Here is a 15,378-nt window from a genome sequence, read left to right as displayed (position 1 = left end):
TGGCCTTTGTATTTATTGACACTTCTTGGTAAAAAAGAATAATAGTAATCATAGCAGAAGAATAACAGAAGAATTGAAGAATAATAATCATAACTCCTGCAAATGGTCTTAGAATAATACTCCAGAAAGACTCTGGCCATGCTAATGTTAAGTCACCTATAAATAGTCCTGATAAATTCCTGTTAAGGCTATGAAAATGGATAAAAGCCATCCACATCCCTTAAGTGTGTACACACATGTTCTGTGTTCTGTGATATACCCCATGCAACCCTCATCTTCAAAACACACAGTGACAAAGAGGTGCATTTACAACATTGTGGTGATAAATGTGCGTGTGCCCACACACCACCTACCCATATGAGACACGCTTCCTCCTAAAAAAATCAAATAGAGTAACTTTGTCAGTTACATGCAAATTTACTTTCTATCAGCCACTCTGAATTATAAATCTTTTAGAAGATTATTTCTGACAAGTAWGTTTATTGGTCTTCTCCAAGACATAGAGGCCACTCAGATAGGGAAAAGGTGTCCCATTTTAAATTTTTCAGTATGAAACTGAATCTGTCCAGAAATTAAAATTGARCCATGGTAGCCCAGTTCTGTGTACTTTTTGTTCTAAATAATTATTCATCCTTTCACTCAACATGTATCTTTCCCATTGAAGGTTGCACAACTGATTTTAAATAGAAATTTTGTTTGTAGGATACCAGAAGAGGTAGATTGTGCTCCAACCTGGAGCAGACAAAAGGGATTTTCTGTTTGGTTCAGCCACAYAATAATAAAGTTTACTGAGACTCTTCTAAATGGACCAGATTGCATGTTAAAATGTTTTGCACCACTCCAAGTCAGAAACTAATTGTCTAACTTAATCAGTATTTAAGTTTCTTTGATACAGCCTAGGAGCAAAAGGCAACCTGGTCACTATAGTGCATCTTAGCCAATATTTCAAACAGTCATTCTAAATAACTTTTTTTTACAAAACAATGTCCTTTCTCTAGAATAGCCACATGCCAGAGAAGAGACATCATTAAGCAGATGTGCATGATGGCTGCAGGGTACACTATTAAAGCAAATCAGACCAAAGAAGATGATTGCTGAAAATGTATGACTTATTCAAGAAACAAGGAGCTGAGTGGTACAGAATCACACTTACTAAGGGCTGCCTGCACCGTTACAGCCTCTGATTCCTGTGAGTTTTCACTCAGTCCCATAGCATTTGCAGCTTTCACACGGAAGACRTATTGCTCTCCAGTTTCCAAACCATGAACAACAAACCTGGGTTAGAAAAGATAGCATCATATTAGTATAGATTTTACAGAAACCATTCTATGCTGTAACAAGAAATCGTTGAATTAACTAAAAAGTTCAACTTTTCTTTCACATAGGAAAATATTTCCAAGAGGAAAACTGCATACAATGACATAATGTAGTACAATATAATTGGATGTGACACTGGAGAAAAAATCGCAGTACTTATTAGACTGTTAGGTCCAGCAGGTGAAGTCAGATAGAATATATTCCCTCTGAGCTTTGGTTTGTTAAATTCTAATCTGTTCTGGGAAGGAACAGTATTTTTCATGGCACTTTTATAGTTATTGTCAAAAATAGTTTTCAGTTTTGATCAAAGGTTCTAGATCCTTATTGTATATTAGATATCCTACTGTAAGATATGTTCACATATGAAGAAATTTTTTTTTCATATTTTTGTGCTTTCCCAACCATTTTGGCCAAGAATTAGTCTCTGCTTTCTCTTTGATCAAATTCCTTGACTACTTGAAAAAACGACTCATCAGAATACAAAGTCACTCAGTTAATAACTGACTTAATACATCAAACAAAATTACATGCTTGTTACAGAAAATGCAAACTACACATCCAAGCTTTGTATTTGGTGAGTGATTCCAATAAAAATAAGTATAATTTTCACAGAGRAAATTACTTGAAAAATCCCATAATGAAGTTTGATATTTTCAGGAGGGAGTACTAAATCATCAGAAATTCAAACAGTGTTAGCACCATGACAAGGGAATTAGAAACAGGGGCTGCTCTCCTTTAAACAGAGATGTAGCAGACCAGGGAGCTCTGATGTTTCTGGAACGAGACTCTTGCTTTTCCTGCACAATAGTGCCAGCTTCCAAATCACTTTTGCCATCATACTTATAGCAAAAATGGCCTGACCTTTTGCCCTATTATTCAGGGACTATGATAAAGCTTTAGAATTGCCTCTCCTTTCTCATATTCTTCCTCGTATGAATGAGGTCTATTTACCCCATAATATGATTCARACTTTAAAAATACATATTTGAGGCTTATTTATGTCCAAGACAATAGAATCATATCTCTAGAATCTGCTTTTGAAACTTAAAAAAAGATATTTCTCCTTGGAGAGAAAAGAAAAAAAAAGGTGAGGAGAATTCCCCTGCAATTTGGAAAACTTAGCTCTGAGACTCTGCAGACTATTTTTCTTCATWWWCATTTAATATTCTTCCATTATAAGCCTATGGCTTAGCACATAAAGTGTTTTWAAAATATCCTACAATTTTCAAACTTTCCAAAAAAAAACCAGAAATGTTATCAACACCTGTTATATTTAATAGGTTTATGGTTACTRGGTTCCCAGCGATTTGATCCCACCACAGAATAGTCAATGTAGTAGCCATATAAATCCTCTTCATGTTTTGGTTTATCCCATTGAACTACAACTGATGTTTTCGTATTCCTTGTGGCCACCACCTGACCAGGTGCAGATGGGACAACTAAGAAAAAGAAATAAAACACATATTATTAGAAAATATATTTTAAAAAAAGTAATTTGAGCTAGATGAAACACTGTATAATTTGATCATATTTAATCACTACAGCTATGACTTCTGCTACCATGTTAATATTATTATTTGATATATATTTTAATATATTTCTTTCACTCAAAGTTATTTTAATATATTTCTTTCACTCTGAGTCTGGAATCTTCAAAATACATGTGTATACAAATATATTTATTTTTCTATTTTTGTACTCAGAATAAGTGAGCTCCTCACCTGGATGATTTTATACATGCTTTCTGATAGTCAATTATAGGAATACATATTTTCAAATATGAATGTGGATAAAGGCATATAGATGTAAGAATGTTCACTCTCAAAAACTCTCTCTCTCAAATAAGAGGTTCGTGTATAGCTTATATCCCTGTAGCATCAGTAAGAACTGCACATGAACTATAGAGATGAAATACTGAATACTGTCTTACTGTCAACTGATGGCAGCTCCAATTCAAAAAATATGAGCTTTAAGCACATATTTGAAGTCAAAAAGTTTATCTAGAAGTATCTAGATGAATGTGATAGAAGCATAGGAACATTGTTTGGAAAGGATGTCTGGGGATCATTCAGTCCATCCTATCACTGAGAATGGGATCATCACAGCACTGAACTGTGTGTCAGTCACGGGTTTCTCYAAGCCTTGAAATCTTCTGACAGCAGAGATTTCACAGCTTACCTGCATAACCTCTCTCAGTACTGCACTCTTGCACCTTGCACCTTTTGCATTAAAAGGTTATGTCCAGTATGAACTTACTAAGTTACAATTTTGGCTCTTGCCTCTATTTGTCATTTGAAAATGCTRAGAAGTTTGACACCATCATATTTGTGAGTCATCAAACTAAACAAGCCCAGGTACATCCAGCCCTCATCATGGGTCACAATCTGTACTGCCCAGGTCATCTTGGTTGCCATCCACAGGATGTCTCCACTTTACAACCATCCCTCTAGACTAAAGAAGCCAGAACTGGGAATCAGTTCTCCAGGATCAACCTCAGGAACACCACACCATCAAGAAAAGAGGATTAAGATTCCTTTAATCTGTTGACTGTCATTCTCCCAATGTATTACAGCATGCAGTTTGCATGCAATGAAAGTTCATCGTTGGATTATATTGATCTAAACAAATAAATGTACAGAAACAGAAACAGAAATACTGAGATCTAAATGGAAAAAAAAACTTAGTAATAACCAACACGCAGCCTGTACACTATAAAATATCTGAGCTTTCCTAATGTAAGAAACCAAGGCAATGTCTCAGCCTAGTATGACAGATAAAGGGAGGAATCCATTACTTGCCTTTTGAAGGTATTTTATTTTCCTCAGATTTATATTACAGAGAACTGCAAGCAGTGTGAAACAAAAGAAAGGCAGCATATTTTCCCCTTAGACACTCAATATTAAAATAAAAATTAATGCACTACTGCACATTATGCAATAAATTTGTAAGATCAAATGGATTCAGTCTGAGGTAAATGTACCAACATTTAGGCCTTTCTGTGTGTGTRCAAGCACATATTCTTAAGCTGCCACTACAGTCAAAGAGCTAGGGCTTAATTCAGTTACACAAATAAATTAATTTAGGGTCATTTTGGACCATCTTTCACTTCTTCATGGAGCTGTCAGATATGACTCCAGAGGCAATAACTGCAGTCCTCTGAAATGGCAAACATGAAAGCATTTGAAAAGGATGCCTCTTCATCTGGTTAAACYGAGCCTTCCATCAATGGTTGGTAAGGCCCTGAAAATTATTCATCTCACCCCAAAACAGACACTCCACAGCTGGGTGACATGGGGTGGCTCATGGCAACATCAGCCAGTTCATCTTCCAGGCTCCAATTGCCACAGTGAGAGTAGAGTTCTCTACCACACCTGTAGAACCTACATGGAAACACCTAAATTTGGATTTAGAATCTCAGACTGAATATTCTTTTACCACTCAATTAAATTGCATAATTTTAAGTGCCATTTAGGATGGCTTAGGATGTCCCATCCATTCTTTGCTTTCTGCTCATAAACTACCTATAGTTGCTGTGYAATTGTTGCCATCCCCATGAAGTTTTCTCAGTCACCCTTAAGAATGTCAAATGACACTAAGTGCAGGCAACTAAAAGGAGCCAAGTGTTTCTGATATATTTTAGCTCAGGTGGCAAATTGTGCCTCTGGAAATACTGTAGTTTCTCTTTAAAATAGAATATTCTGCTTTGTGTTTTATTTAAAGCTGTGAGTTATGCAGAACATCTTGCATTAACCCCTAAGGGATAGTTTATTTTCTGTTCTAGGTGAAATAAATACACTGTTCTTCTTCCCTACCTTGGGGAATGTTGAATGGCTTAAATAATTTATATGCATTAATGAGACATCAAATCAAGAATATATGAAAGTAAAATATTTTCTTTTTCAGGTAGTTATAGATCAAGCAGAAAGTATGGATTATATTTTTTAAYGATGTTATATCAGATACTGTAAATATTTTTTATATTACTAGAAAGTGTACTAGTAAGATATGTGCACTTAAGGTGACAGTTATCAATATATCAAGCTCTTATGTGCAGCATCTGCATAACTGAAAAAGCAAAACTAATATTTGAAAAACAAGATGAATAACAATTCCCTAAATTTTCATTTGTGTTTTTGAATGTGGCCCCAAGATAAAGACTTCATTTTCATTTGGAAAATCACCACTGAATATGTAGTTGTATCTTCCTCATTCCCTGAAATCTACTTATCTGCATGCCACAGGAATAATGCACCAGCAGTAATTTGCAACTCAGAATACTAAGAAAGAAATGAAAGGCTACCTTATCTAGCTGAAACTGTAGGGAATTACGTAGTATATAATTACCTGAGCCAAAAAATATAATTATCAAAGTTAGTGATTAACCTACTTTTTTGGCATCACATTAATAAGACACTGAAGAGTGAATAACTAGAAATAATTTAATGTTATCCTGATTTTTGTTTTCAGTAAGGAGCCTTGTGATCACTAGGAAAATTCAACAAAGTCTCTAAAATTTAGCATCTTGGTCCTTTTTTAACCCTTCACAGAACTGAACACAAATAAAGTCAACTACTATTATGGTAGCTATACTAATCTAATGAGAGTTGTCTATTTCCAGTTTGTAAAATATCAATAGTTTTTAATATTAATGTCTTACAATTAATACCTTACCAATAGTATCTTGCGGTTGAATAGGTTCTGTGATTTCAGATGGATCACTAATGCCATGTTTGTTTGCTGACAACACTCGGAAAACATATGGTTTTCCTTCTGCAAGGTCAAACACTGCATAGCGAGGAGATTTTACTGCAACCTGTGCATTGACTCTTTGCCAACTTCCACTGCCAACCATGGACTACAAAAAAACAAACAAACAAAAAAAGCCATGAATCATTTCTGTGAACTGTCAAAAAATGAGCATATTGCTGTATTGCATCCTGTCATGAATTTATTGAAGAGCTATGAGAGGAGGACCACTCTCAAATGCCTGAYTTAAACATATGCAAATTCTCACAGCTCGTGCATTCCATTACTCCACAAAAAGGTCTGAATAGCTCACTGTCTCCCTGCCTGTCTCAGCTTCAATACAGGCACACTTGTGCATACAGCCAGCCTTCTTTTAGGGCCGTGACTSTCAACTGTGATTAGTCCCAAAAGGATTACTCTCACATTCTGCAAAACTCACTTTAACACCCAAAGGTTTGAAATCAAGCAAACAAGCCCTAATCCAAATCCCGCAGAAAGGCAGGGAGGGAAATGTTACTTTACTCACTACTTTATCATTATTTATTCTGTTGAGTAAGGTCATGTCCCCAAAATGCATTCATCAAATGAAGTAATTACTTTTGAATATTCTCAGTGCAGCAGCTGAGCTTATCATCACCACAACCACACATGGAGAGCCAGTAAATCAGTACTCTGAGTACTGAAGTCTGCTGTCTATTAGATTTCCCACATAAACTGTTTACTCTAACCAAAAATTAGTCATGAAATCTTTCAGAAATTCTGGTAAAACCCAAGTGCCTAATAAATAGATTGAAGAAAATATCCTTGAAACATAGATAGGTGCATACAAATTATATGTTTTATAAACATATTTATTTATAAATTTATGTTTATATATATTATTTATTTATATATATTATTTATATATAAATCAATATATAAATAATAAATATAAATAATATWGATAAATATTATTTATATTTATTTATAAATTATATGTTTATAAAACTTTAGAACAGAGAGTTTGGGAACAAAATATGATAGACTGTAAACTTCTTAGAGGAGGAACAATGTCTCATGGGTGCTTAGAAACTACCCTTATATAATGATGCCTACAATAGATAAATAATAAAAATGTAAAGCTGGAGTCCATATATCAAAATATTTTTCATAAGTACTGAACCCACCTATTGTTCTTAACAAAAAAATCCTTTTTCTTCATAATAAAAAGCTGGAAAATGTGAGATAAATATTATTTTGCCACGAAAAACATTAATTTCCACTTTTCAAAAAGAATCAGCATCACATTTTGTTCTGCAGTTTGATTTGTCAGTTAAAAAAAGTATTTCAAGAGAACAGAAAACGCATTTCCATTTTGTATTTCTTGAAACTTTTACAAATGCATTTTTATTCTTCAGGATTGGATCTTCTTTACCTTATTTGAAATAAAATAATTAGAAACTCTTCTAAATTAACAGATGACAGTGGAAAGCAACAAACAGTCATCTATGAACTAAGCTGTTCATATCAGTTATTTATGCAAAAAGTTTGTAGATCCAGATATCAATTAGTGTAACAAAGCTCTTGTTCGTAATAATAGTCCTCATTCTCACTTTCCTTCAGTAACTTTGGCATTTAATTGAGGCTTGTTTTATTGTCATTGTCACTTTTCTGAGTTGTTGCTGGAGTTATATAAATTTATTTGTATAAAACAAGCAGATAACATATATTTTCCAATTCATTCTTAGAATGAAATTCAGCTAACCAAGTGAAGGTCTCCACTCAATAGAAATCTACCTCTGAGCTTTTTATCTGGGTTTTTTTCTGCATACTGTGGGACTAACAAGGTATTTCCATGACAAGACCTCATTCAAAATCCTTACATCAATATTCYTGAAATGTATAGATAAGAAAAGACATATGTAAATGAGAATAAATGCAAGGACAGCATTATATTGTATTGCATATGAAGAAAAACTATATGCTTATTACTATGGAAATTTCCATTACTTCTTTTGAATCTAAAAGGCAAAGTGGAGAAATGGACATGCTTGCTGGAAAATTTAACTAGTGTGCAGTCTTCACACCAATTTTTTCAACATCCAGCAGGTAATGGATGATGAAGAAAGCACWAATGGCCTATGGATTTCTTTTGAAGTGGAGTTCTTTTGTGTGTCTGAGAGGGAAAAGACAAGCTGGGGTCTGCAAAAATGGGAGTGACATGAACAGGATGGCTGGGAAATTAACTGTGGAGGAATGTGCAGAATTTGAGATGTGAGAAGAAAAAAACCTGCAGAGTAAGGGCCCGAGAAAAGGCYGTTACAATATTCAAGATGCAAATTGAATGTGTGGCAGTTTTATGGACACATTTAATGTTTGTGGATTGCTAAGTGAGGACATATGCTAGAGGCATAATTCATAAAAACTAAGCTTGACATGTAAGTGTTTTAGAGGTCAGGTATGAGGCCCATTTTACCTACTGGGAAAAGTTTGTAACAAACCGCTGTAATCCAATATAATTTAGAAATCTGCCTCAGGGGCAGATTTATCCAAATTTTATTCACTTAGGTGGGTAAAGTACAAACTTCTACTGTGAACACTGAAGTTCCTTTCAATTCAAAAAGAGGAAGGCAGCCATAGGAGCACCAGGGAGCAGTGAACCTGAGACAGGCATCTGCCTCTTTGCTGACCTTACAGGGGATAAATTGGAAATGTCAGTGTATAGTAGAGGGTKCTGTAAGCTTGCAAAAAGTGAGGATCAAATTATGAGTTACTGTTTATTCCTTGCTCCACCACAGGACTAACAGAAACCTTCCTCTAATACAAAAAGACTGAAAACTTGCAATCTTGCYTGTAGGWCTGCAAAAACTACAGAGGTTTCTTTTCTATTTTTTAAGGTGCTACTTTATATAAATAGTTAGTTCCCATTTTMGMCAGYRGTAACCAAATAGCATAGGGGAATCMTTTTCCCTGGACCTTGAATTCCAACGCTCATTAAATCTTGCAGTAAGACATCTGATTACCCATGCTTCTTTAATATCCCACCTCCAAATCATGCAAGACCACAGAAAGAGTGTTATTATTCTGTAGTTCTGAAAATGGGTTGAATGTAATTGCACACAGCAGTGAAAAAGAACACCACTATTAGGTACAGTACCTTCTCAATGAAATAYGTCAGTGGCTCCCTGCCACGGGGAACAGGTGGATCCCAGCTGAGTACAACATATGTTTTGCTGATTTCTGAAGCATGTACATTGGTGGGAGGGCTTGGAATCTGAACATCCCCTGTAAGATTAATAAATGTAGCAAGTGTTAAACAGCAGATTAACTCCTGGGTCAGCATTTGTGTTACGGCTCATCTTTCTGATTCAAKTTTCCCACCCTGCACTGCGATGTTCAGCTATTAGGGGCTGTGATATCATCTGTGCAGTTCACTTGATCACTCCAATTAAATTTTGATAAATAAAACTCCACTATTAAAAGCTAGCTACATACTTTTTCAGTAAAAGTTAAATATGCTCCCTGAAACTGTGCATTTTTCACACTTTTTCCTTTGATCACATTTGAATTACTTCAGTCTGCTAGTAAAATCCCTATTCACAATGTGCAAACACAAGATTTTTTGCTCAAAGACAGAAGACTAACAAGTTATTATGAGAAATTAGAATAGGAAAAATAGCTGGAAGTGCAAWGAGAAAAGCGCCTTTAAAACTAAGAGGAAAGCAAAAAAAAAGGAGCAGAACCTATCAGCAATATATCCTATAACATGGTGGTTTTACCAGTTGCATARTCCAAAGCACTTCTAAAATCTATGAATCAGAGATAAAAATATGTCACCAGCCCTCTGATCGCTCCACCAAGTAGTGTGTCCTGATCAAACCCYTCTCCCCACTCACTCTGCAGAGTTACCAGGAGTGTTAGAGAGAACCTGCCTACCCTGGGCCAGGCTGGAAGAATTCATCTCGACYTTTTGTGGTCCTCCTTATTGACTGCAATATGAGAAAAAGCCAGTATCTGGTATCCGAGGAAGTACAGTGGGATAAAACAGCACTAGATAGGAGAGTGACTTGTGATGGACCTGTGATGGACCTCTGCACAGGCACAGCTACACAGCCCTGAAGAAGCTTCAACATGGTAATGGGTCAGAAACAGCAACTTAGCAGACACCTAAAAATTTTATTTTTATGGCTTGTGATAGAGAAAGGAAAAAGCACTTTGTTTTTTGAAAGTAAATTTTTCTCCTTCTCAGGTGAGAAAAGAGCACATATCCTCTAAATGTTTAAGACTGTCTTTAAAAAAGAGAAAAATGTTCCAATAATAATCTTTAAATCACAGCAGTGCTATTTTAACAGTTTATAAACATCTGTAGAATGAACCAGGCTCAAAATGTACACCAATGTTATATATTTYCCAAATCAAAACCAGACATTTTCAAAACAAACTGACATATCCAATGAAAATCTATTTCTCACAATGCTTTCTATATATGAATTTTTTACAACTGTTTGTCTTTTCTTTCAGAAAAGCGCATGAAACACATCAACTTAGTTTAACAYGAAATTTTGACTTATAGTCAAGAAAGTTACAAGAATCTTTCACAATATAAAGACAAAAGGCTTCCGACTGATTTCACATAACTAAATCTCAACATGTTTTCTTACATTCTTGAAAATAACAAAGCTCCCATACTTTGTAATGATATAACATGGTGGAACAAAATGGTTCCCAGAATGGAGCATCATCTTGCACTAAAAAGGAAAACCTTTTGTGATCCTTGAGAATGATCTTTCAGAAAGTTTCCAATCTTGTAGATGAAAGCAATGATCTACATAAAGACTGATATTTGAATTCATACTTTATTAAATATGCACATTAATGTGRCAGAAATCCAAATATCATTATTTATGCCAATGCCAGAGTGGCCATTTGCTGCACCTGATCATTTTAAGGCAATCCAGAGAGCAGGAGAATGTTCTGTGAAGCCAATCAAGACAATTATAATATGCCTCTAATCTCATAATACTCATATCAATTCATTTAGGGGACTATTGTAAAAATAGAGGAACATCATCTGTCTGGTCCATGCACTGGGAAAAGCATTTAATGTCTGATTCTCCCTCAAACTGCATCTGGTCTCAGGTGATTTCTCTTTTAATGTGTTATTATTGGAGTTACAGCTTTATAACCTTTGTGGAAGAGAGCAGACAGACTTTTTTTTCATGTTGAGCCATTATAGTTAACAATTTTAACAGTTTAAGTGAAAAGAAGATCATTATTCAAGCCTAAAAACAAATTATCCCATAAATAAGCAACAAAAACCAGAAGAAATTCAGACTTTATTTCAAAAGTTGTCAGTGATCCCTCTAATTCTCCTGAGGAAAAACATTATTTAGTCTAAAACCTTAATCTTAATAACCTTTCTATTCAGGTAGATGTATTAATTAAAGAATTGGGATGGATCACATAATTTTTTATGAGAATGGCTATAACTTGCTCAGATCATCAAAATGAGTCCAAGAAAAAACTATACTTAATTCCCAGAAGGCTAGGAAGAGGGGAAATATGGGCAATCAAATGAGATGTTCAGCCATTGAAACTCAGTTTAGCACTAGTCAAAGCAAAAAGGTGAGAAACGCTGTTGACACACCATAAAAGTTCTGCCTTTGAGAGTGTGATGTTCTCCATCCTTTTAGACCTCACCTTTCACTTGAGTTCTCTCAGCCTTGCATGAATATGTCTTTATTTATTTATATAGAGGCTTTAGTCACTAGATAGATTTCTTTTCAAGAAATTACTAAGAAATTCGAATTACCTTTCTAATTATAATGCAAAATTCCTGGAGTATCAGCAGATGGACTGAAATTGCAGAAATGCTACATACCTTCAAGGTCATCCTTTCTGATCACAATCTTTCGCCCTTCATCCACATGGATAGCTGTTAAAATATTCAATTAGTTTCTTGAACTAGTGCAACGTATTTACAAATTTTGCAAATTACTGTTTGTCACCTGTTCAAAAGCCTGTATACCTCAATTTCTGTAATGTAATTAAATTTTTCCCCAGATAGAGTCAACACAAAGTCATATACTGGTTTGTTCACTTTCATAGGAAAACAGGGAATGATAAGACAGTTGTATTTAAAGATGTGCTAAAAAGCAAGTCATAGTCACAGCAGATGGATTTGATTTTGAGGTAGATTAGTAAACAATTGTGTCATGAACTCTACTTTTGTTATAGGAATTTATCATAAAGTATGCACACTTATGTAAAACATATGTAAAGGAAACTGCATATTCAACTCAGATTTCACAGGCAGCATTGGGGCTGTGCTCTGAAGTATTCATAATTACTTTAATTCCCTGCTGACTAAAAGGAGCACACAAAACAGAACGTGTGCAAGTACATGATATAYAGAATCTTCACAGGGGTTTAGGACCAGGCTAAATCAATAAAACTACCCCCAGAGCAAGGTGGCTGACTCTATTCATGGAGAAGCTCTCATAGGGCTACTTCACAGTCTGTAGTGAGATATTCAATCAAAGGAACAAATAAACTCTACTCCTTAGATTAACTGGGTGAACAGATTCTTAAATAATTTAAAAAAATAAAAAATAAAAGAAGCCCTGAATAACCTACTTTGTGTTCTCTCCAGGTCAACGGGATCAAGTGCTGCAACTGGTTCTGAAGGTCGAGAAGGCCKGCTGATGCCGGCTGTGTTCACTGCTCTCACACGGAAAATGTAAGACCGTCCCTCATAAAGACCAGTCACAGGATATTTGCAGACTTTCACGGGAGCATCATTGCACTGGACCCAGTTTTCCAAACCTACTTCACATCTTGGAACAGAAGACAGCATTTGTCAGCATCATCTCACAGTAAATCTGCCCCATGTTACACACACCAGGTCAGAACCACAGAAGGCACCTTTGCTAAGCTGAGGAGCTAAACCATACATCTCATTAACAAAAGTCACACACTTTATACACTCTGATCAGAGAACCAATTCCCACCCTCTTCATATTTTTTTTCATAATACAAAGATAATTTTTCTTCCATAGTTTTTGGCCTTTTCAAATATCTCTGCTTCACTTCTGTTTAGTTCTCTTCCTTTCCATAGAAAGAATAAATTATTCACTTTCATTTTTATTATATTTAATATTCCACAGAACATGCTGAATTTGCAAGATTCACCCAAACTTTTCCAACCCTTCCTTGTCACATTTTCAAGTAAACTTCTTTGTGGCTTTCCCTCCCAAAATGGCTGGGCCACAGAGTATAGGAGCCATCAAGAAACAGTGATGTCCTCATACTGACTGCTTTGTGTGTGCATATACAGTTTGTGTCCTACTACTATAAAATTTTGTGTAGAAGATTCTGTTTTGCCCTGACAGTTCCAGAAAAAAAGTCGTGTCATGATCAAAGGCTCCTTGGCACTGCAGCAATGTGTCAAAAGGCACATCTGACCAGATTATACACAAAATATGTGGAATACTCCTATGATCTATGCACTGCACAAATTGGATATAGATGGTGGAGTCCCCAGGTCTCAAGTTAATTTCCTCATGCTGAATGCCATTCATAAACCAATATTTTTCCAGCTATTCCCAGACAGTTATCATTGAACTAGACCAAATGACAGGGTAACAAATAGCAACAAAGCTGCAAATTTTGCTTTTAAGTGCAGAGCAGTATACATTATAAAATCATTTCAGTAATGCTCTGCTGACTGACAGTTTTAGATACTAAAGATCAGATATTCTGCTCTGACTACAAGGAACAAGCATTCACTTCAGTGGAAGAGACATGAAAAACAGTGCTTGGATCCCCTGCTTGCCAGCTGCCTGCACTGAGTGAAACCCCAGCAAAGTGCAGAGCTGACTGAAGGACAGAGGCGTGCCAGTCTGATATAAACTGCCAGCTCCCAGGAGTCCAGGCCTTGAGCTCCTGATGTACTACATTTAAGAAAGAAGTAAAAAGATAATGTAATAACTCCTAGATTTCAGCTTTTGCAGTATAGAGATTAAAGAGACTAAATCCAATTCGAGATGCCCACGGATTCTAGCTTTTATAAATTAAATACTGTCAAGGCTCATTCTCTGATGTGCCCACATCCATATTATTGAACATTTTAAGTGTATGATAAAATGTGTCTGCCTGCAAATATTACTTGGAATGGCCTCCAGCCCCTGCTAATTCCCAGACTGTGCCCAGAATTGTCTGTGAAAGTACTAAATCATCTGGGCTAAAAGTTTGCCATGGAACAATCTAGTAATTTAACACAGTGTATAACTGAGTTCCAGTGCCAAGTGTCTGTAACAATATATCTAAAGAACACACACACTGAAAAGATATAAAGGTATTCTTTTTTCTCTTCAGTATATACATGTTTCTGGCAACAAACAAAATAAAATAAATGCTAATKTTTACATACTTGTCAACAAAATATCCAATAACTGGGCCCTCGCTGGTTGTGTTCGGTGGTTTCCAGGTAACAATAACATAGTCTCTGTTGGCATCGTGGCATTTAACATCCATTGGTGCCCCTGGTGCTCCTGCGATCAATGCATCGGCATCTGGACCACAAAGAAAAATAAATCAGTTTTATTTTAGACCCCAGCTCTTCTGAAATACATCAAAAAGGCAAAGGGAAGACGCCCAATTCATTGTGCTACTTGTTTATGTGAATGGAAGCCCCCACATTTCATGACATACTAATCCACTGCAATGATGCTTCAGGGCAATAATGTCTATATTTTTATAAAGAAAAAATGTTCAGGAATACTTTCGAGGACAGAAAAGCTGTTTAGGCATCAAACACCTATTGTTTTTCATGAGAATTAAAAGCTTAACCCACCCATGTGTTTTTGATGCTCTGTCACACTGAAAGCTGTGACTCAGTGTGTTACTAGTCAGACCAAAGTACTCTGTAAAGAACACGGAGGTGAGGAAAACAAACCTCTTAATGAATAAAAAGTTTGCAAACTCCTGGAACATTTATAATTCTATGTTTTATTTATAGTCTTACAATACTACATTTAGGATACCCTTTTGTGGCTTCATTTTGAGAGATGTTGACTAATTTGGACCCACAAGTCCTAATGAAATCTAATAGATAAAGTTCTCTCCCTTCAAAGGAAGTTTTATATAATAAAAGAACCCCACCCTGTACAGAGTCTAAATTTATAGAGTCTAACCCCAGTCAGTTGTGAAGTAGTTTGTGTTCAGTATCAATTCACAGCTTACATGAAAAAAGGCAAGAGAATGGCCAACAGACAGCACTAGAGACTCCAGAAAACCCTGCTCAAGGCCTGGGTCCCGTGCATGCAAATGGATCAA

At 35.7% G+C, this 15,378-nt stretch overlaps 1 protein-coding gene across 1 annotated transcript in view; it reads right to left on the bottom strand.

Moving 5' to 3' along the window:
* Nucleotides 1-15,378, bottom strand: part of MYOM2 (myomesin 2) — a 67,079-nt gene that overhangs the window by 30,586 nt on the left and 21,115 nt on the right. The window contains exons 10-16 of the mRNA XM_057372092.1: nucleotides 14,474-14,615; nucleotides 12,679-12,878; nucleotides 11,924-11,977; nucleotides 9,200-9,327; nucleotides 5,989-6,172; nucleotides 2,582-2,756; nucleotides 1,154-1,275 (exon numbers count right to left, since the gene is read on the bottom strand). Of these exons, the coding sequence (XP_057228075.1) occupies nucleotides 1,154-1,275; nucleotides 2,582-2,756; nucleotides 5,989-6,172; nucleotides 9,200-9,327; nucleotides 11,924-11,977; nucleotides 12,679-12,878; nucleotides 14,474-14,615 (1,005 nt within the window). The remainder of the gene's footprint in view (nucleotides 1-1,153; nucleotides 1,276-2,581; nucleotides 2,757-5,988; nucleotides 6,173-9,199; nucleotides 9,328-11,923; nucleotides 11,978-12,678; nucleotides 12,879-14,473; nucleotides 14,616-15,378) is intronic.

Source organism: Malurus melanocephalus, unplaced genomic scaffold, assembly GCF_030028575.1.
Source record: "Malurus melanocephalus ecotype Western Australia unplaced genomic scaffold, MMel_1.1 scaffold_6, whole genome shotgun sequence".
NCBI lineage: Eukaryota > Metazoa > Chordata > Aves > Passeriformes > Maluridae > Malurus > Malurus melanocephalus.
Note: the sequence above shows the minus strand (reverse complement) of the source record. Positions and strands in the feature narration are given on the sequence as shown.